This window comes from Podarcis cretensis, assembly GCF_951804945.1.
Source record: "Podarcis cretensis genome assembly, chromosome: 1".
In the NCBI taxonomy this organism is placed as follows: domain Eukaryota; kingdom Metazoa; phylum Chordata; class Lepidosauria; order Squamata; family Lacertidae; genus Podarcis; species Podarcis cretensis.
The window spans coordinates 107,236,551-107,260,300 of NC_137170.1; the positions used below are offsets into that span (position 1 = coordinate 107,236,551).

At 42.4% G+C, this 23,750-nt stretch overlaps 1 protein-coding gene across 4 annotated transcripts in view; it reads left to right on the forward strand.

Annotated features, from left to right (window-relative positions):
* The first annotated feature begins 11,705 nt into the window (after positions 1 to 11,705).
* The window catches only part of KCNJ3 (potassium inwardly rectifying channel subfamily J member 3), a 113,777-nt gene continuing 101,732 nt past the window's right edge, over positions 11,706 to 23,750 (forward strand). Inside the window, exons 1-3 of one of the 4 annotated variants that reach the window (XM_079980189.1) lie at positions 11,706 to 11,806; positions 14,578 to 15,270; positions 21,461 to 21,677. In XM_079980189.1, the coding sequence (XP_079836315.1) occupies positions 14,590 to 15,270; positions 21,461 to 21,677 (898 nt within the window). In that variant the 5' untranslated portion in view covers positions 11,706 to 11,806; positions 14,578 to 14,589. The other 3 variants (XM_079980188.1, XM_079980190.1, XM_079980187.1) reach the window with 3 other exon arrangements.

Sequence of the window (23,750 nt, forward strand, 5' to 3'; positions counted from 1 at the left end):
TTGTGATGGTGGGGGAAGTTTCTAGGGAGCTAAGTAAGTGCTGTGTTGTCATGCCCATCATGGTTACAGTTCCTCTTTTGTGCACTCCTCACTTAGCTGTATTCCCACCATGCTGCTGCGAGATGTTGGTTATTGCTTGTGAGGTCACGCCAACCCATTTCTATCTGCTGCTGAGACATTCTGCGTCTTCATGTGCAAACATGATTTCACAGATCATGACCATCTGTTGTTGCCACAATGAGCTAAATATCAGGCATTTAGCAACTGCAGTCCTTGAAAAGGATGCCATGCTTCACACACACACACACACACACACACCCTTCCATGCAAGCAGTCATTTTAGCTTTTATGGAACAAAATGATTGATTGATTATTTTTTCTGCTCTTCAGCAGTAACAAAAAAAAAGAGAGAGCTCCCAGCTTTCAGTGAAAATTAGTAAGATGGCACTGCTCAGACTTACAGTCAAAGAGCTGTGGCATGAAAGGAAAGTCAGTTGGGAGGGAGGAGGAAAAAACAAATCCAGGCAGTAATTATTTCTGATCTGACTATTACAGTGAATCGTCAAATATTGCTTCAATTAAAATGCTGTTATTTGTGCTTTGACCCTTCCCTTGAATTTGAACACAGGCTTAAACCACAGGAATACACCAGTACGTGTATTCATAGGGACTCACTATTTAAAATTTCCTTCTGGATCTGTTTTGAAACCATACCAATATGGTATGTGAGGCATATTAGTATCTCACTTCCCAGGAGGCTCTATGCGTTGGAGAATGCCAGATCTCTCTCTTTTTAGGTCAACCAACACGGACACTTTCCAAGCAAAAAATATAATTCAAAGTGACAGCTTTCCTAATAAACTTTCATGTTGGTCCAAAAACGTTTTACTTTGAGGGGGGGGGGAGTTTTTTTGTTTTGCACATTTGCAGCCAAGCCCGTATGTTATAGTCCTTGAGCACCCCTCTAATACTCTGCTTTACCTATTCTATTTACCTACGATATCTCTCTGGAGGTGTTGTTTGGATTAATGAGTGTTTGAAGATTAAATCTATTACATTTATTAATTTTCATTTGTATACAGGTTATAGATTTTCCTTATGGGTATGCATTCTCTCTCTCTCTCTCCCTCTCTCTCTCTGAATAGGTAAATTAATTTTTCAAATAACATACTGATTTTAAAAAAGAGTTTTTAGCACATGTTCGTGATCATGGTGTAGTTCCCACAAAGTTGGCCACTGGAGAATCATTATGTGTTCTCATTTAGGTGATACAGTCTGCTAGAATATTTCTGTTCACATAAGCATCTGTTCTACCAAAAATAGAAGTTTTATTTTTGCAATTTTCTTCTGCATTGCTCAACCCTTAAGAATAATTCAAGGAGAACGCTGAGTGATATATAAACTTAGCCATACTTGGAAATCAATGGACTTATGTCTATTGATTTTGATGGGGTCTATTCTGGTAATCACCCATTCACTTCATTGTAGGATAGCTGCACTCTTCTCTTAAAGGAGAGTCAGTTTTTACTGTCCAATTATGATTGGAAGCTTGATGCGATTAGCAGTACAATAAATGCAATTACTGGTTTAGCAGAACAAACTAGTGTATTATTTACCACTTGAGCTAAACTCTTCTTGGCAAGCAAGATCTTTCAAGTATACTGGGTACTTTGTGCTGTTGATATGGTAGTAAAAAACAACTACAGGTGACCAAAATGCTTGCCTATTTCATGTGCATTGTGATTGTGACACCATAACAAATGTTTTTTTAAAAAAATGCTATAATGGATCAGGCCAAAGAAGGCAGGAGAGAAACCGCAGAGCAGATGCCAAACACCAATCCCAAGTTGTTTTGCTCAGCATTGGAAAGCCCACGCACCAAAGTGAGAAACAAGAGGCAGACATAGCACTGCAGCTTGGATTTCCCACAGTTCTTTGCTGTTCTGCAATAAATAGCAGAATTCACAGGTGTAGCAATAGCCATGCAGTAAGTAGGGGAACTGCAGTTGCTTTCTCCTGTGAGCCATGTGCGAATGTTCAGGGTTGCAGGAGAGGATATATTGTTTATTTACTTAGCAGAGTTTACACTCCCCTTTTACATGCAGAGCAGATAGCTGGTTGCAAGCTCGTGTGAGCTTCACACTATTATGCAATTCACTCTGTCTCAGACTGAATTGTGTGTTCCTGGTAAGTTCCCTTTAATCCCCCTTAAAAGAATAAAGGTGCAACAATCTTATTCAAAGTCAATAAAAGAAGTTTACTTACATCAGTTCACAGTGTGATCCCTGAAGGCAGACTTAGTTACAAATATGTACATGTGGATCTACCCCATATGGGGAATAATCCCAGTGTTCTGCTAGCAGAGCAGTCCTAGCTAAAAACTGGTCAAACAAAGAGAGAGGTGTGCTGCGTGACTCGTCCTTTTGATACCTGGACAGGTTAGGTCACGGTCACTTTCTATCACAGGCAAAAGGAAGGATGCTGCAGCCAGGAGGTAAAGGAAGTTTCAGCTGGCTGGACCAAACATTCCCTCACATGTCTTCTCTAGCATTACAAGGAATGTTGTACTTGACTGCTCTCAGTGGATTACATCTGACAAGCTGGAGTGGTGGCCGGTAGCAACTGCTTCAATATGGAAGCAGCACAAAAAATGTTTCAAATAATTACCGTAATAAATACATTCCATGGTGGAAAGGTCATGGCACAGAATGGTGCTTAGTGAAGACAAAATAATAATATAAAGTACCCAAAGCTACAAGTGGATGAGTCAGGTCAACGGCAATTGAAGGAGTGTGTTAGGGAGAACAGAGGTGAAAGATCTGAGTCATCAACATGCGTTTCATAATTGCTATGTAGCATGGTGGGGATGTTGTTGGAAAGGACCATAGCTCAGTGGTAGAGTATCTGCCTTGCATGCAGGAGGTCCCAGGTTCAATCTTCAGGTAGGGGTGGGAGAGAACAATGCCTGAAACCCTGGAGAGACGCTACCAGTCAATGAAGACAGTACTGAGTGATATTGATCAATGTTCTCAGTCCATAAAAGGTAGCTTCCTATCCTCCGAAAATGGTAAGCCCACTATCAAAGCCTGGGGTGATGTAGAACAGGGATGGGGGAACCTGGTGTCCTCCAGATGTTGTAGGACCTTAGCCCCAGCCAATATGGCTGGAGATGCTCAGAAATGATGGATGCTGTAGTCCAACACCATCTGGACCACAGGCTCCTCGTTCCTGATGCAGAGTTGAAATAGGATGGCAACCGGGGTTAGGGGGTTGGACTAGAAGATCCTCAGGGTTCCTTCTAACTCTACAATTCTATGATTCTAAGATCTGTGAAGGAACATTGTGCAGCAAATATCAATGAGATCAAGTGGGTACCTACAGGGGGAGGGGGAGGCGATCTTTCAAGCAAACTGATCCAAAGCTGTTGAGGACTTTAGATACTAACACTAACACCTTGAATTTGGCCTGGTAGCATATCTACAGCTGGTGCAGGTTCCTGAGCAGGGGTAGAACATGCTGAGAAGGTCTCCCTCCTGTCAGCATGTGTGCAGCAGAATTCTACATTGTTCTGTTTCCAGACAGAGGCATTACCGCTGTAGTCGTGCTGGGTGCCATGCTGCAGGTGGTGCCAAAACAATGCTGGGAGGCAGGGGGTGCCGACTTTTAGCATCACACTGGGTGCCGCTGAAATTGGAGAGCCCAAATTCCACCACTGTTCCAGACCGGCTGCAGTTTCTTGACCTTGTGATAAGTTGTAGCACTAGCAATCTGCTGAAACATGTAGGTCTCATCAGTGGCTATTTCACGTTCAGTGTTGCAAACAGCAGGTCAATGAGGCTGCGACCAGCTGACTAGGCGGAACAATAGGAACAACAGCTGGGAAAGTCACCTTGCAGAATTGTGACTATGGACCTGGGAGGACGAGCAGCAGGCTGTAGATTTTTATTATTGTGTGTTATGAATAAAAACATCAACCAGTAATTAAGTTAAATGATATTAACTCCTAAAATTTACAGTCTATATTTTGGAAGTCTGTAGTTATTACTGTTGAGTGCGGACACTCCTTCCACAACATTATGCAGCTTTTTAGTATTCTGCTTTTCAGCTTCCCCTTCTGGAAACAAGCCTAGTAAGTGATAATGATGAAAACTATAAATAGTAAAGGCTGCATGTTGTTGGTTTTCATTTTCCACTTCAGTTCTGCAGTATTAGTTTGGAAAACGTTGCTCCTTAAAAATCTGGTGCCTGTGTAAAGTAAAAATCCTATTTTTATTACTTATTAATTTTCTATACTGCCCTTCATCTGAGGATCTCAGGGAAGTTTGTAAAAAAGACTTAACATAGTAACAAACAAAAACAATTATGCACGCGTGCACCCAGTTTAAAGAGTCATAGTTTTTTTAATAAGCCAAAGGTGTGGGAGAAGATGGAAGTTTTTGCCTTGTGCATAAAGATACGCAACGAAGGCACTAGGAGAGCCTCCCTGGGGAGAGCATTTCCAAAGCAGGGAGCCACTGCAGAAAAGGCCCGTTTTTGTGTTGCCACCCTTCAGACCTCTCGTTCCAAATTCTTTTGGATTCCCCCCCCCCCATTACAAATATTTTATATCAACAATGTTTCTCTTTATTCTGGCCTTGCACTTTAGCATTAACTTACTGTTATTCAGGCTATAAAATCAAAGCCTTCCCTCAGCGTTCCTACTCCTAGATTGTCTGACAGTAGAATGACTCATCCGTAGTCATAGAATCATAGAATTGTAGAGTTAGAAGGGACCATGAGGGTCATCTCATCTGACTGCCTGCAATGCAGGGATCTTTTGTCCAATATGGGGCTTGAACCCATGACTGAGATTAAGGGTCTCATGCTCCTGGACTGCTCCTCTGCCCTAAAGATTTTTGATATTTCTGCAAACCAGGGGTTGCCCTGAGGTTGCTAAGACCGCTCCCTTTTCATGTGGATGGTGATTAACTCATGATGAGGAATAACTTGTGCTCTTTCAAGGTTCAAGTCTTGACACTAATTCTATGCCTTCTGCTAAGTCCTTCCAAAATTCTGTCTTACCTAGATCTTTCTTATTGGCTGTTTCGGGGTCTTAATTGAAAGAGGCAACCTAGTTTCCAAGTATACTGAATTCTCTTCAGGATGGTGGAACCTAAGCCTGGTAGAACATCTAGAAGGTCACGTGGGTGGCATCTAGGAGGTCACATGGGAGACGCCTTGGTCTCCATCCTCCTCCTCTTGATTTCTGTTCGATGTTATTATGCTCATATCTTTCATAAGCTGAAGTGGGTTCACTGGTCTTGTGTTTCCAAACACATTTTAGCATCTTAAACCATAACGGTTTACCACCCATTTGCCCATTAGGGCAAATTAAAAACTCATTTTCACAAAGAGGGAGGCAGGTCAGCTAAGTATGACAAATGCTATATATCTTTTTTCTGTTTTGGCACAGTATTCCAGAATACCTTTTAAAATGACCAACACCAGAGTCTACTACTGCTCAAAATACTTCTGGTAGCAAGAAATGCTGGAAAATCAGAGGGCCTATCTTTAGATGCTTGGTGACATACTAGAGGCTACAAAGCATGCTTCCTGCTGAGAATCAAGGCAATTACTGCTGCCTGGATGTTTTGTACCAAATTATGGATCACATTGACCCCAATGGCCATAGCAGAAGCCCTTGGACAGGCTCAGAGGCTTCCATTATGTCACCAAGAATGTGGAAATTTAAGATGGGCCTTCTTCTGCCATTGATCTTTCCTCCCACCTGTTCTTCTCACAACTGCAAGGTAAATTTGGAAAAGGAAGGAAACTTTAAGCAAGAAAGACCAGGCAGGGGTGGTTGTAACCAAGGTAAGCTGATAACAAGTTACCCTGATATTGAGACTTGAACTTGGCATTTGCTTGTTGTTGATGTAGTTCTTCTAAACTGTGAACCCATCAGTTTCAAGGTTTGGTATCTGTGCTACTTCAGAACATATATTGCATTATTATATATTTTGTAGAATTCTTTCCCTTTTGGATATGTGCATGTGTTTAGGAGGGCGACAAACTGGTATTCATACTGGACATGCAGAATTGTGTCCTGAAGCCATTGGCCAAATTTTATTCCAATATCTCAATGTTTAAGAGAGATTATGTGCTGTAAACAAACTTACCAACCAGAGAATACTAACTGGATGAATTAATAGCTCTTCTCTCAATGAAAACTCTAAGCATGCAATAACCCTATGATTCATACTGAATGCTAACTCTATGCACAGCTTACGTTTTTGAAAGGCAATTTTAATTTTGTATTCCTGGCTTTCAGCTTTTATATTGATAACTGTTGCCTTTGCTAGCAAATATCCATGGTGTGACATTTTTCTTTATCTCTGTTTAGGTGGATTTGACTTATGTGACCTCATGGAAATAGAAAATGGATATTGATTATTAGAACAGCGGTTCTCAAAAGTCAGATCTACATGCATCCATGGAAATAAAATCAATTCTTAAGGGCCAGAGCAGTCTAGCTCTCACTAACCAAGTGATTTCTGGTAGTTCAGTACAGGGTTACTATAGCAGAATTGAAATGAGAAACAGCAGCAGTAAAATCAGATGTGCTCATGGCTGTTATATTAGCAAACTTGATGAGTTGCATCCAATCCCTCTCTTTTTCTCTGGATTGTATTTGATTTGTACTCGCTTTTCTACTTACACTGGGGTTTCTAATATGTCTCTCTGCTGATCTTTGCTCTAGCAATTAAGTTATGTTGCTTTGCCATTGGCTCCTCCGTTCCAAGCATGCCAATGTTGGAATACATTGAGGAAAGTTACAGATCCTCATTACTTCATTTAATCCTATAGGGGCAGGGAATAGAGCACATATATTTACCGTGAGAAGCAAAAAAAAGAAATGTGGGCATTTATCAGATTTTGTAAGGCTGTATCTTTTACCAACACTTTTATTTCTTCATACCCTGCTATAGTTGTTTTGTCTGCAATGATGTCTTCTTTGCAAGAATCTGAGCCTTAGGGCAGATTTCCCATGTGAAGATGTCTTCAAAATTTAATCTACGTAAGAACCTGCCTCACAGGGATAATTCCCAGCTGCCTGTAGATCTGATTATTTCCAAAGATGCATATAATGTTGCTAAGTCACTAGGTGCAGGGATGTAATTAAACTATATGTAATGGAAAATTAAAGTGATGAACAATTAATGGATTGAAACCCAAAAGAATTCAGCTGACATACATTTGCATAAAAGGTCAATATTTCACCATGTAATGAGGATCAGAATCTTAAAATGATGATGATGATGATTTTATTCATTAAATTCTATACCACCCTTCATCTGAGGATCACAGGGTGGTTTAAAACATAAAAACACAAAAATACAGGAAAACACATTTCAGCAAGTTCCATCAAGAATATGCAGGACCTTCATGAATAATAGGAAGCAATGTTATACAGCAGTTTTACAATGTTATACAGCAGTTTAGTTTGTTTCCAAGCACAATGCAAAGTACTGGTTATAAAGTCCTAGCTTTGGAAGAGGTTACCTGTGAGTCTGCCCAAGCCCAGATTTTCCAGAGAGGCCTTCTATTGACCCCACTAACATCTGAGCCTAAATAGAACAGGCACCCTAAGGGACTTTGCTCATGGATTCCATATAACCTTTTCTGAACTAAGGAAAATGTTCTATGTTGATAATGCATTGTAAACAAGTCCTCTTTCATAAGCGCTGCATCACTTTTGCTCTGGTGCATAGCTATGCTTACCTTTTGACAGTATAGCTTATTACTTTCATATTGGCATTCGGATCTCTTAGGAGTCACTCTTAGATACAATTGGAAATACTGACATCTTCAAGCCAATAAGGCATTTGTTTGTTTTTTCTGTTGTGAAAAATTATCCTCTCTTCCAAGTTTAATTTCACTGAAATGAGTTTATACTACGATAATGTCATTGTTATTGGTGATTATGAGCTTGTTAATTTGCTCAAAGCATATTAACAAAAGAAACTCAGAAACAGAGCTGAAAATTGGAGCAAGCCAGAGTCTTAGCAAGGTCTGCTCAAAAGATCTTTCCAAAACAGCAGTGCTGCTGCAGTCATTACGAAAACAATGCAGGGTTACTGATGCATTTCTCAGAATCCTTCTTACAGAAACCAGTTTACCAGCTTTGATCAAGAACAAAACCATCTTGACTAGCAATGTGATTTATTGGGCCCTTTTCCATTTTCTGAAGTAAACCTTTATCTCTCCACAAATCATTCTAATCACAAAGCTATTTTACCACTTTTGTAATCCCTAGCCACTGCCTGAACACAAAGGGAATTATCATTTCATGTAATTTAGGAAAAGAAATATACATGTTCACGATCCATGGGCTAAATACTACATCATATTTTGGATATGTGAAGCCCTCACAGGTGCAATTCCATCTTGAAATCCATCTTTTCTGGTTCAGCTATATGTCAAGAAAAATATTTCTGCCTTAAAAGATTTTGTCCTGTTCTGCTGGCAGTACAATGCTGTAGAATAAAGTTACTGCTGATAATTCACTTCAGTTGCACATGCTAGAAGTGATTCCATGTCTATGCCCTGCTTGTAGGGACACTGCAACACAGATTTAGTCTTAAGGCTATACAAGCAGTTCACCGTTCTTAAGCATGCATATTGCAGCCCAAGCTGCATTATACTAGGTGAGATATTGGCTGTTCTCAGGAATGCATGTAAATAGAATATTTGTTGCCTGGCCCTACTTAAGTTAAAGTACATTTCCTCAATGAAACATTGAGAGTAATGTAGATTCCAGTAAGTCTGCTTGCAGATTCATAAATCCAGTGCTTTTTTTCTGGGGGGAAGCAGGGGTACGCATACCCCTAAACATTTTGTGAATCTTTGTACTTTTCTCCATTTACTGTATTTATTTTCCTCAATTTGAACTATAAAATGGTGGTTTTATTGAGTCAAAATGAGAGAACCCTAAACAGTTTTTTTGGGGGGAGAAGCCCTGCATAAACTTTAAAAAACCCAAATTTCAAATAAAAATATTCTCCAATATTATATAACATATGAAAATAGGTACAGTTGTCTTATAAGTGAGAGAGTGCTTCATCATAGTGTGGTGGTGGCCCAAAGGGCCACAATAAATATGATAATGTGTACCCCTGGAAATCCTTGAGTGCACTTCTGTTAGAGAAGTTATGGTAACCTGTAGCTTTAAGAAACTGATGATTTTGCAAGTTGCCGCCCCCCACCCCATTGGAGCAGAAATACAGCTAATATGTGCATCACAAATATACAGCTGAAAGCTAGAACATCAATTGCTACATGGTGCAAATGGCTACACGTAACACAAGTTCCCAACATGCATATTAATACAAAGTAACAGATCATGGTGAGAATCAACGCTGAATCAGCAAAATTGCCAATGCTTATTGTGCATACGTGACTGGTGAAAACTGAAATGCTTTGTTTGAAACTTTATAAATACCACTGCCTGAACCATCAGGCGGGGCTGCAGTTTTGCAGAACGATCCGACTGTAACCTATTGCTTTGCAATAAACGTTGGACTCCTAACCCCTCAAGCTTCTGCGTTTTATTGGCATAAGCTCAGGAGATAAGCCATTTTTGGGTTACAACAATAGTGTGATAGGAAGTCCTGCTGAGAATGGACCCACTGACATTAATGAGGTAGATTCAAATAACAGGTTTCCCTGGCAGAACCCCATGCAAGGAGTGCTGCTAACACAACAGGGCTTTGCTCCTCTCTTTCCCTGTTTCCCCACCTGAGTGGGTTGGGAGAACCCACAAGACAGTGTATGGGGTGGGGGGGGGGAATTCTTCCGCCAGGCAAGCAGAAATGTTTGTGATGAGTTAGTGGGGTCTCCTTAGCGTTACACTGAATTCCACCCACTGGACCTTAGTTACGTCTTTTAACTTATTTACGTCTTTTAACTTCTTATCTCAGTGGACTTTTTGAGTCCATGGCTCCCTTGACCAACTACATTCTTCCTGCAGCACCCCTGTGGGGCTCAGTAGTCCAGTTACGTCACCCCTTGCCTGCAGAGATGACAGCCTCTCACACTTTTCCGAACACCCTCCCTTGTGGAGTGTTCCCTCAGCATCCTCTCCTCTCCCCTCGGGCGTTCTCCGGGCAGCTGCTGGCGCCGCCACTCGTCTCTCTGAGATGCCCCCTTGCCCCAAAGAGAGACGCCTCCTCACACTGCCCCACAGAGGCCTGGGAAGCACCCCCTGGCCAGCCCAAGAGGCACCATTTGCCTGGGAAGCTTGCAGCCAGGGCTGCTGCAACAAACAGCTGTGCAAGCCTTGGGGAGGCAGAGACGCAAGTGTTGCTCACTGCACCCCTGACCAGCATTCAAGATGCCCCAGGGTGCCACAGCACACTGGTTGAAAACCATTGCCCCAAACCCCTATTGGGGTTTTGGAAGGGAGCATGGGGAGAGAAAGGGGGAGGAGAGTCCTGTTGCACAAGCCAAAATCTTTGCGCTGACAGAATGAGTTGGTTGGATACAATGGGTCTGCTCTGAGTAGGATTAACATTGGACACTACCAATTGACTGCAGTGGCTGACACAACCCAAGAAAAATGTTTGGAGGGTAACTTTAAGCCTACTATTAAAAACAAAACAAACAAAACAAAACAAAACCCCTACCATTTTACAGTTTGATAGTACAACCCTATGCATTATTTCCATGTGTGAAAATACAGCAAATCCACAAAAAAGCAATAAGCTTTTTGACTGGTAGAAGTTGCACACAAATTACTGATGAAACCAAGTGCCAAGCTCACACAGAATGGACACAGATCTGTCTTCATGCAGTGACCTGGGATTTAAACACAGCAGTCATGCCCTCTATTGGTAGAGCCTAATTGTCTGAACTGTGTTGTTAAAGCACCATTAGCTATGCTCTTTGTATTTGTAGACACTGCATATAAACATTTTATCAGTGAAACATCTGCTTGTTTCATTTTTAGGTGCTAAATGAGCATTCAGCTCTTGTTCTGCACAACATGTAAGAACTGAATTTAAATCAGTGATTTGGATACTAAAGCTCTTTATCACGACTTTCCATTTTTAATCTCAAAGAAATGTTATGCAAAACAGTGTGCTGGATGTTGCTTTTTGAAAGAGTACTGTACAGTAGCGATGGGATTTGTTGCTGGTGGTTGCACATGTACATTACTTATTTCTACGCTTCATTTGGTATATTCCACAAATACTCTTCCAAGAAATCTTCCGTTATTATCCCTTCTTACATATAAGTTGTGTCACATGTTTAACAATGGAAGGCAGGGCTTTTAGATTGTATGTGGGCAGAAATATGAGAAATGTAATAAGCGCAAGGAATAGATGACAAAGACTGCACAACTTGAGTACACTTATTTGGGAGGAAATTCCCTTGAGTTTCCAGGTAAGCATGCGTAAATAACATTGCAACAAAAAAGACTCCCATTTGGCAGATATCAGAATCATGTAAAGAACCCTCAAAAAGCAGAAGAATTAATAACTGTATGGGATATAAAGACATACATTTAGGTAAAATATGAAATGTGAACTGAGTTTAGTGATCAATAATTTGTTTTATAATACCATATATGAATATTTTGGCAATGGATTCATTGAATGATCAGAGATTGTCGAATGTGACCAATGGCTGTTGTTTCATACCTATACTGTGTTGTATGTTTGTTTAAAACAGACATGTAACCCAAAGGCAAACTGAAGATAAAAAGGGAGAGGCAAAAGTCATCATCTGTTCACTTTTGGGACATTTGAACAGCTTGTGAATTAAGGTAAGTGGAATGAAACAAGCTGGCCTTCTCCTCCTGCTGTGGTATAGTGTTAATTTGAAGTGTAGGAGCTTTATCATGGCAGCCTCCATAGTCACACCCCCATGTTCATGGTCCTGGTCTCAAGGAGTGTCCAGGAAGGCAGAAAACAGTGTTGATCTATTCATTTTCTCTCTCTCTCTCTCAACAGCATGTAATAGGGTCAGTATGTCTACAGCAGGCATGGCCAAACTTGGCCCTCCAGCTGTTTTGGGACTTCAACTCCCATCATCCCTAGCTAACAGGACCAGTGGTCAGGAATGATGGGAATTTTAGTCCCAAAACATCTGGAGGGCCGAGTTTAGCCATGCCTGGTCTACAGCCTCATGCAAAGGAACTCCACCTGTTGAAACCCAACCTTTATTTAGAAACGCAAACTATCTTGCAAAAAAAGTGTAATTATACAAAGTACTAGTGTGAAGTAGAATTCAGCCTCTGCTTGGTATTTTCCTCACACAAATCTGTACCAAACAAACTTGAAAGGCTCATTATTCCTTCATTCAGTTGCCAGAGCAAGGAAAGTCCATTCATTATCCTAGTGCCGCATCAGATGATGTTGTCACTCCTGCTCTGGGGAGAAAAAACACACATGCAGTGACACCCTGGAGTCTCATGTGCTCTTTCTACCCAGGATATCGCCACAGAGGTTTCCCTGTACTAAATAGTTTGTGCCTCACAGGGGGAAAAGGGTCTCATCCGTGCTGGCCCCTATTTTCTACCCCAAATTCCCCTTTCTCTGCCTTTCTGGCTGCCGCTTTCACTCTGCCTTCTCTGTTTGGGCCCACAGCAGTCTTTAGGGGTACCATCACCCTTCCTCCATTTGTGCCTTGGTCCCACAGCGTGAGAATTATAACCCACATTACTATGCGCTTTGTGTCAAGAAAGTCTATTCTAGTTGAGAAGGCGACCATATACGGAACCACTTATCCATGCCCGGGTCTGATGGAGCAGTGCTGCTGCTGCTGCAGTGCTGGAATTTTGCAGCATTTTTTTCTTTCTTTGATGAAATTAAGGAAGTGGGTAGCTTCTGCTGCAATGTTTGCAACAGGCAGAGTGACCAAAAAATAATAATTGGGGGGGGGGGAGAGAGAGAGCAGCTACTCAGAAACTGGCAATTTCTCTCAATATTATCAAGCAGGATTGGACTTCCACCAGCGGCACCCCCTCAGATCCCTCCATTGGGTGACTCTGCTCTGCATTGGCGAGCGTCTAAATCCTTTTCCACTTCAAGCTTTCCCTGTGCACACATTTCGATCTAAGCTATTTCCCCCCCGTAAGTGCCACTGCTCCGCCGTACAAGCTGGCACACACCGGCCTCCTGGGCGAGCGCCGTGGCTTCTCTCTCTGCCCCGGGGGGGGGGGCGAAGGGGGCGTGTGCCCGCGGGGCAGCGGAGACGGCGCCTCGGGGCCAAAGCCAGGTGGTGGGCGAGGCGAGGGCGACCAGGGTAGGCTAGGGAGGGGTGGCCTTTGGCACTCTCGACGCCGCCTCCTTCGGCCCCTCGGCGCGAAATGAAGGGTCGGAGCGGTGCGGGCGGCGGGAAAAGAAGGCAAGGGGCAGGCGGGGCTAAAGCAGAAGGTCTGCAGATGACCGCAGGCAGTAACTCACGCGCGCAGCCAGAGACGTCTTCTGCCGCCGCCGCCGCTGCCGCCGCCGCGCCACCTCCCACCTCCCACGAGCATGAGGAGGGGGAAGAAACCCACGCGAGTCGTTTCCTCCGCGCAGCCTGGAGGGCGGCTGAGCGAGAGAGCAACGTGGATTGATCCATTCGCTTAGTACTGAGCGGGTGGAAGGGAGGGGAAAGGCGAAAAAGCAGCCTCGAGGGGAAGGACTCTCTCTCTCTCTCTCTCTCTCTGCGCCCCCCCCCTTTTTAATGTTATTTTTACACGCAGCTCCTTCGGCGGCGAAGAAGCCGTAGGAATGGGTGGCAGCAGAGCCGCGGCTGCTGCGCCTCAGTTGGTGGCCAGGCGCCGCTGAGGGACTCTTCTTCTCTTTCTCTCTCCCTCGGGGACGCACGCCATACGCGGCGCGCACCCACAGAGCAACTCCTCAGGCGCGACGAGGCAGCTCGCTCTCGGGGTGTTTTTTGTCTGTCCCCCCCCCCCCCCCCCGCTTCTGAGGGAAGGAAGGACGGCAGGAGGAGGAGGAGGAGGAGGCTGGTGGGGAAGAAGAGGACCTGCCCAGCGATGCCTTTGTGCCCGCGAGAGGCGAGGAAAGGGCGCCAAAAAGCGGCCGCCCGCCTGGCGGACTGCGGCTAGTTTGCGCCGAATCCGCCGCCTCTCTTCTCGCCTCCTCCCCCCCCCCCACCCGCGCAACTTCCAGGAGCGGATTAGGAAGAGGAAGACGATGCCCGATTGAGCTGCCTGCTGCTGGAAGGTAAAAAGATCAGGTGATGGTGATACCCCTGCCCCTCCTGTACGTGGCGGGGTCCTCCTGGGTTTGAGTTGGGGAAGGAAGAGTTGCTTTCTCCCCCCTCCAAAAAAAAAGAGGAAGACGGGGTGGCTGGGGTGGGGAGGGGGAAGAAAGAAGGTGGTCCGAAAGAGCAAATGTGTTTGTGTGTATTGGAAACAAGGGGAGGGAAACAAAAGTAAGAGCGGAGAGGAGAAGAGGAAGGTTGGAGAAGAGAATAGAGGGAAGGGTGCAGCAGTCCTACCAAGTCCTTCCACCTTCTTTCTTTCTCTCCTCCCTTCCCCCCCCCCCCCAACCCTACAAACTGCGGATTGGCGACACTGGCCAGCCTGGGTGTATTATGTCTGCACTGCGAAGGAAATTTGGGGACGACTACCAGGTAGTGACCACCTCGTCCAGTGGCTCCGGCTTCCACCAGCAGCAGGCGCCGACGCACAAGAAGAAGCGCCAGCGGTTTGTGGACAAGAACGGCCGGTGCAACGTTCAGCATGGCAACCTGGGCAGTGAGACGAGCCGCTACCTGTCGGACCTGTTCACCACCTTGGTGGACCTCAAGTGGCGCTGGAACCTCTTCATCTTCATCCTCACCTACACGGTGGCCTGGCTTTTCATGGCCTCCATGTGGTGGGTCATTGCCTACATGCGAGGTGACTTGAACAAAGCCCATGACGAGAAGTACACTCCTTGCGTGGCCAACGTCTACAACTTCCCCTCTGCCTTCCTCTTCTTCATAGAGACAGAGGCCACCATTGGTTATGGCTACCGATACATTACGGACAAATGTCCAGAGGGCATCATCCTTTTCCTGTTCCAGTCCATCCTGGGTTCCATTGTGGATGCATTTCTCATTGGCTGCATGTTCATCAAGATGTCCCAACCTAAGAAAAGGGCAGAGACGCTGATGTTCAGCGAACATGCTGCCATCTCCATGAGAGATGGCAAGCTCACCCTCATGTTCAGGGTGGGCAACCTCCGCAACAGTCACATGGTCTCTGCACAGATCCGCTGCAAACTCCTCAAAGTAAGTTTAAGGCTCTCTTTCTTGCCATCTGTTCTAACCACACATGCATGTTCCTCTCTATGTTTCACCTTTTTTCCAAGTTTGCACTCTACACCTTTCTTCATTAAACAAGATTTCATTGAAGCATTCATGCCTCCACTTTTGCCTTTTGCTCACCCCTTACGGTGTCTCCTTTGTCTCCGTGCAGTCTTCTGTACTTTTAAGTTTGCTGGATCTGCTTTGCTTTTTCATTAGAACCTCAAGGTCTACCAACCAGGGCCAGGTGCTGAGACATATAGTTTAAAGGAAAGAACAGGGTGCCTCTGCTCATATCGTTTTGAGCCTTGGAATTTGTTTTCAGTACCAGAGCTCCTAGTCATTTCAGACAGAAGCCCACTCCTCAATAGCTTTCTTCATTTAAGCTGCTGGTGGGGAAAGTCATTTTGTTGCTGCTGTTAAGCAATGAGAGTAAGAAACTTTTGCAATCAGATTTCAAATCTACTAGCAGATCCCGATCAATCAACTTTCTGCCCACCCTATGGCGATCTCTCGGCACTTCCCTTCCTTGGTTTTCCAGCTCTAGTGCAGTTGCATTGTCATTTCTCATCAGTTCTCTTCCGCGAATATCCTCCCTGTCTGTGGTTCCTTCCACCATGTAGTCCCTATAGCACTGTCTCTCATTCCCCTTTAAAAAAGCATGAATTTCTTCATATCTTCCCCAGTTCTCAGGGCATACCCCCTTTCCACAGTCATATTCCAAAAAACTGGAATTAGCAATAAACTCTTTGAGACATCCAGCCTTTAAATCAAGACTTTCTCCTACCCTCTTCTTTTTGTAGTACTGTGTGAAACAGTCCACTAGCATGTTACATTTTAAAAATCCTTTAAATTCATTAAACCACCTGTTCTTATAAGTAAAATGGAAAGATGGTTGCTCTCTGGAGCTTAATAGAACAATATGTTTTTCAGAGTTCAGTCCTTCAACTGAAAATATTGATCACCCCCACATCATAAAGGTCAACTGAGTTCAGTGGAGGTTTCACTTTAGGAGCATGAGTGACAGATAGTGATGTCATATATACCTTCGAAGGACTCATTTTTTCTACATCCAGAATATTGCTTTGCCTCTGTCTTAAGACTAATCAGATAAACAGAATCCACAATCTAGAGTCGCTCCGATAGCCTCAGGTCAAAATAATATTCTCCACCGGCCACATCTATGTACATAGTTAGCTTGCTTAAATGTATATCATGTGATTTGAATATTCTAAAGCACCATGTAGATGCATTATCATCACTGTCCTTGGGGGTCTGTGTACAGGAGTATAGCTACAGCCTTTTAAACACCCAGTTAAAATACTGTCTGTACTGTACATGGTTATATAATATCAAATAAGGGCAGTTCATGCCACCGAGGCTTTGTGAGATGCAGTGCTGCCTATCTCCTAATTGTTGGGACTGCTCTATAAGCTCTCGTGCTCCTCCCTTCCCTTTGTGCATGAGGGATAATAGTTCTTCCTTCCTTTCCATTTTGGAGTTAACTACAGTTAGTGTTACACCTGTTGTGGCATTTTTACTACCCTGAATTAGTGCCAAACCTCATTTTGCAGTCGGGATTAGAGGCAGGTTTGCAAACTGTTTGGGCTAACTATGGCTAGAGTGAATACTGGTGGAGAAATGAATGCTAAGCTTAGTGTGGAGGTGATAAAAAATAGATTAATGATGAAAGACTATTGTGACAATAAAACAGAGAGCTCTTTGCTGAGAGGGACATGTTCTTCTCTGGTTTTGTAATTTTTGAAGGCTGCTGTAACCCAAATTTTTTTTTCCATTCTGCTAGGTTTTTTTCCAAACACTCTTTCAAGACTTTGTGGTGGAGGCTTAATGGGTCTGACAGTCTTATTGCATTTTAAGTTTATGGAGATAACACTGACTTCACTGGGACTCTCATTGTGGGTACTAGTGTCACTCATGAATGGAGATTGTGAAGAGAAAGTTCCACATAGGTTCAAGTAGGTTGCCCACGTTGCTTTTTAGCACTGTGGGCTAGATGGGACTTTTATTAATAGTAATTAAATCCAGACCCCTAAACATCAACGCAACATCTCAAGAGTGAAGAAATTCAAAACATTGAGAAAGAGGTCAACAATAGTTAAACATTTGTGTGCTCAAGGAGTCACTGGTTCGATGAAACTTTTAGTGACACGCCTAGTTCTTAATTGATTGAATAATGAAAAGTAAATTATAATAAATTTAGGAAATTGGACCATGACATAGCATACCCCAAGCTATTATTTATTAAAAGATGACGTGAAGCTACCCTTAGCTGCATTAGGATAAAATTCATAACTGTGATAAAAAATGCATGAAGAACTATTGCAGCTTTTCCTACCAAGACATACTTAAAAAAAAAACCAACCTGGAAATTTCCATTAATAAGCATTGTAGTCATAACTCTCCAGCTTCCATGTAGAGAAGTAGTTTTTTTATCAGTAATGTAAATCAGTAAACTAAATTGCAGGTTCAGTATCCTCATTAGTATTTGTCTAGAGGGCACCGACATATACCACAGAATGGACTTTCATTATTAGGCTGTAATAACCAATTATGAAGTACAGATGATGGAATTTAGCACAACCCTGAATTTAAATTAATTATTTCCCCGAGTTCTGATTTGCGTCGCACACCAATTACCATGCTGATTGATACATTATGAAGTTGCTCCTTTCTATAACATTGAGATGTCTCTGCATATGATTTACTAGACAGCTGAAGCAGCTTTTTAGAGTTAGACAGTCGCTCAGAAAATGCGATCAACTTTATAGGAGGGAATCATACTTCGCAGCTACATAGCTGTGTAGTGTACGCTTGTCCAGTGAGTAGATTTGTTTCAGAATATCTTTAAGAATATAGTCATTTTAATTCTTCTGCTATTGTGTGTGGGTGGGGGAGAAAGGGATTTAGACCAAAAGCATTAAGAATTTAATGTTGTATTTTAAATGTGTACAATATCTATCTATCTATCTATCTATCTATCTTTCATAGTATATGCTGTGCCCGTTAACACAGAACGATAGTTGCACAGATGTCATGCTTGTGTGTGAAAGCTGAATTGCTGGACAGCCCCAAGAAAAGAAAATGGTAAATTGTGGATGACATACTTTAGGGTGGAGTAAAGAATTTGCTTAAGAAGCATCACAATAAATTCAATAAAGTGAAATCTAGATCCAGTGTCAAAGTGGCAGATATCTTTCTCCCCATCTCTTGACTACAGAGAGCAAAGTGATATATGTTTGTTGAAAATAATTTGATGTTGAACAAATTAGGATTTGAAGGACATCATATTTGGAAAAGTTAGCATAGAATATACAAGTATGAGATCTCAAAGGAACCCAGTCAATCATCTTAATGTTCAGTTCATACTCTCTCTCTCTCTCTTTTAATAAAGAAAACACTGCCATGTTGGTGAAGCAAGGTTCAGAAAACATGAATCACAGTGAATGGCACCTTAATTTGGGTGATATAGTTTGTGAAGCTAGGTATTAACAGTAGATGAAGAGAGAGATTCACCCTAAAGGGCCTGACTTAGAAAGTAAATTGCATCATAGCTGTCAACTTTTCCCTTTTCTTGCAAGGAATCCTATTCGGAATAAGGGAATGTCCCTTAAAAAAAGGAAAACGTTGACAGCTATGAATTGCATACAGGGAGATGAAGCATTGCAGTGGGGTTAGTTCTATTTTATTCTAAAACATATTTATGTGTTCTAAAATTTATACCCAATCAGCAATAGAGGAATGGCTTTAATTGGTGGGTTCTCTTATTCACACCCTTGTGAAATAAATAGGGCCAGGCAAGGATACGGCAATGTTCACACGCTGTTGTCGTTCAGTTTGGTGGGGTTTCCCTTGAAGTTAAGGAAACAATGTGGAAAGAAAGAAACTAAGTTCCCCAGGAATGATATTAATGAAAATAGTTGGGTTGTATCCAAATATGTCATATTCAGAGTATGACAGAGCAGTCCTAAGTTCTCCATTTCTGCTTCCTCGTGGATAGGTTGCTGGGAGCAGGTGGATTGGGCTAGATCCCTGTGCCAGCTCTAGTCTGGCATAATGATCAGGCCCACATTGGCTGTGAGAGCCATTCAGGATCCAGTGGTAGGGACCTCTGCGCTCCATCTAAACCCCTTTGCAGCCTGGCATATGGATGGTGGTGGTTCAATTGCAGCCTTTTCCATGCACCATTGATTTTAGTGGAACAACTCTGAGTGTGACTTAGCCCAATACAACCCCATGATCAGCTGATATGAACTACAGGCAACTCCTCATTTATGCAGAGGTTGTGTTCCAAGGCACTGTACACATTACTCGGATGTGCTAAAGCCCCCGCCCTGCCGCCTTGCAGTTTCGAGAATGGTGCATGCGCCAGTGGTCATGCGTGTTCCGATTCACACATGGGGAGTTGTCTGTAGTTTTAGAGCTGCTGTTTTAAAATATTTCAAGCATAGCAGTATGTTTGGCCAAAAGCAGTGGTCAGCAAACTTTTTCAGCAGGGGGCCGGTCCACTGTCCCTCAGACCTTGTGGGGGGGGGCAGACTATATATTTTTTTTGGGGGGGGGGAATGAACGAATTCCTATGCCCCACAAATAACCTAGAGGTGTATTTTAAATAAAAGGACACATTCTACTCATGTAAAAACACGTTGATTCCCAGACCGTCCGTGGGCCGCATTTAGAAGGCGATTGGGCCGCATCTGGCCCCCGAGCCTTAGTTTGCCTACCCATGGCCAAAAGCATCTGCCTAATTAACAATGTCTGCTTATACTGCTGCATGTTAAGTGTAGTTTACGTCCAAGAAAGGGTAGCAAATGTTTCTGAATACAGTTGCTGCCTGATAGCACTAGATGCTGGAAGAAATAGCAGCAATATTGGAATGAATAGAAACATTCACCAAGGATAGAAAGTGTGGCATGTGGTGAATAGAGTATTTCCTCAGGGTTCAACTTCTCACTGATTCATAGTCACTGAATATTCTTAGGCATTTCAACAACGTTCAGCCTAACTTATTCACAACATTATAGTGAGAATAACATGGTGTAGCACCAAGTAAAGCATGTCATGTCCCTTTTTTAAAAAGACAAATTAATATACCGGTAATAATTGAATATAAATAGAACTGAAAGAAAACGGACAACAAATTTTTAGTCTGAATAACTTCAGAGATTGGTCAAGGATCATAAGAAGTCCTTCAGCACACACCCTCAAGTAATAATAGTAAAAATAAAAAAAGGTAGATGCATCTAGCTATACCCATTCTAGACTGTTAGTGTTCACCTTCCAAGTCTCTCTTGTGGTCTTCTCTTGGCTCTTTCCTGCCCAGCACTACTATCTAACCCTTTTTTTAGGGTTTCAGGCCTTTCTCTCTCTTGCAGCTCTTCAATTTTCTGATTTCATGACTAATTTCCCCTATTTCCTTATCTTCTAGTTTGAAAGTATTTTTATTTTTCCTGCCAACATTTTAGGGATGTTGCCAATCAGAAAGGAAATAGTTTCTATTTCCCATTAACTGCAAGGTTCCTAGGTTGTGAAGCCTTGTCCCTTCTTTGCAAAGTATCCATCAGGAAACTTTTGACCTTCCTGTGCTCTACTTCCCCTCTGAACTTTTAACTCTCCTGTGGTAGAGAGCACCTGAAGCAAGAAGGAACCATTTCATAGCAACCAAATAGAACACAAAATGGTGGAACAGTTTCATTCAGTCACACACTGACACAAATATTCAAGATCCAGAACCATTCAAGGAATCCTCCCCAATAATGCAGATACTGGGCTGGTTCATACAGAAATGCAGAAAAAATTGCTATTGACTCTTGTCCTACAGTGACACAACTAAAAAGGATGTACACACTTTTCTTTCGCTTGTTTTAGCAACCACAGTATGACACCCAACAATTCTCCAAAGCTCATGAGCTGCTGAACGTTTAATTATAGTAAGATGTATTTATAAATAATTCATGCATGTTCTGTAATGTTTGGCTCCTTCCCTCCTCCCTTTAAAAACAGCATTTCTGCATGATCTTTTTGTTTGGATTTTCTCTCGGATGATTGATAGCGGGAATTGTTGGCAAGGATGTGACTTGCTGTCACTCTCTTTAAACTCACTGTATTAGCTTGTGATTTCTCTCTCTCTCTCTTTCTTTCTTCATGTTTTATATAGTCTCGGCAAACGCCTGAGGGTGAATTTCTCCCCCTCGATCAACTTGAATTGGATGTAGGTTTTAGCACAGGGGCAGACCAACTTTTTCTTGTTTCGCCACTTACAATCTGCCATGTGATAGATTCCAAAAGCCCCTTCTATGACCTTTCTCAACGAAGCATGCAGACGGAACAATTTGAGATTGTTGTCATCCTAGAGGGCATCGTGGAAACAACTGGTGAGTACAGTGATCTCAAAGTCTCTCAAACCACATGTTTGTGTTTAGTTTCAAATATTATTCCTCCCTACCTTGTCACTAAAGACAAATAAAACAAAAGGTTATTTCTTAATGTTGATATTGCATTAACACACAGTAGGTTGTACATGAGTAACTGAGTTGACGCTTTGGATTTGCTTTTCCTGCCTCCCCAAATCCTAGACATAGTATGATAATAGGTTCCTGATAGATCTGTCCTGGGCAGGTGAGGGGAAATCATAGGAATTCTAATTCCAGTATTTTCGTGTGCAGTCCTCCATATTCCAGAAACACTCCTATGGAGACTTCAGATCAGAATACAGATTACAAAACCACAAATATAGGTCAGAGCTGAATTGTAATTGTGCAGGGGTTGTAGAATTGAGCCCCACCCCTTTAGTAATATATTAATTAGGGATTTTGTTGCTGCTACAAGTGAGGAGTCCCAAGTTGTGGTCCTCTGAGTGTTTAAAATGTTGTGTTGTATTTTAAATCTGTTTTTAGAAACTTGTGTCCAGGTGGTTTTATTGCACTGTAACCTGCTCTGGTGTCATATGATGAAAGGTGGACTAGGATTTTTCTTGCAAGTAATTAATTAGCCTCACTTTGTGAAATTTGGCTGGAGGATGTAAGGAATAATAATCTTTTGCATTCACTGTAGCAGATATGGATTAATTTTGGGTACACGTACAACCTTCAAATTATCTGCAGTAGTTAGCTCTGGATCTCCTTACACCAACCTTGCAGGGAGCAAAGGAGTGGGTTCCAGTGCTAGAGAAAGTTTATGCAAAGCATATTACTACAGATACGTGCTTATTCCTCCAAGCTATATCCTGCTCTGATCAAGAGGAACAGTTTAGAGCCTGTTAGTGCTTCTTACCCTCTGTTTGGTCTATTCCCACTTGCTTCCTAGTGTGTCAAATATGTTTATGCTAGTACAGAGAATGAGCTCCTCCAGTTATTCTGTGTGTTTTGTTTCAGTCGAAATCCAGAGTTGTGAGGGCCGCACCAGTTCCGTTTACTTTGGTGGGTTAGGATGTTGCTTGTTTTGTATCCCTGTTCACCTTTTGATAGTAGGATAAAACAATTCAGACCGTAGTGGAAATGAAAGGCGAAACTCCTGGAGCCCAGAAAACTCATTGGTATGGTTATTAGCAATTGTAGCTGGAGAATTGAAGTTGAGTGTAGAATAAAAGGCAGCTAATAATAAATCTAATGGAGAAAGGGATGGCACTGTAAGTTGACAGAGACGAAAACGGAAACTGATTGCATGCAGAAGACGTATACATCGGGTTTCTGTGCTACAGATTGATTTTATTGAATATGTTTCAGAGAAGAGAAATGGCAAGTGATATATAGGTAAGGAAGCTAAATCCAAATTACAATGTGGGTTCATTCAGTGTACATTCATTAAACCAAGAAGGTTTGGAAAGTTAATTTTAGCAGTAAATATAGTAGGCATTCTGATACCTTGATGAACTGCTTGCCCCGGAATAGTCGTGAGCTTTGCCATTTCCTTCCTTTGAGCGTGGAGACCAAGCATCCTTTAAATGTCTTGACAATGATAGCGTTTAACAGTTGCAGTTGTCACCAAGGAAATCCTGATTTATAGTCATGAATATTGTTGGGCAGTTCCAAGGTGGAAGTGGCTGTCATCCCATTGAGCCATTTCTCAGAGTGGACCTGGTATGGATATGAAAACATCATAAAACAGTGTCTGTAAGCCTATACAGGTACACACTTTCCTGGTAATAAGCCCCTATGAAATGTGGGCTTTTTTCTGATTGTACACATAGAGGATTTCACTCTTTAGTTTGCGTAGCAAAGCAACCTAAACCAGATTGTAAAAAACAAGTTAGCAGAAGACAATGTTGGAGGAGAGTAGTAAATTTCAGTCTCCCAGTAGTTATGTTTTCTAGCAAATGCTGTAAGTAGCAGAAATGAGTCAGTTTGAATAGTTTATTCACATTTGTACATATGACTTAAAATTGTAAGTCAGTTTGAAGTGCATCACATTCCTAACATTAATTACAGTATATTAAATAAATCTGATTT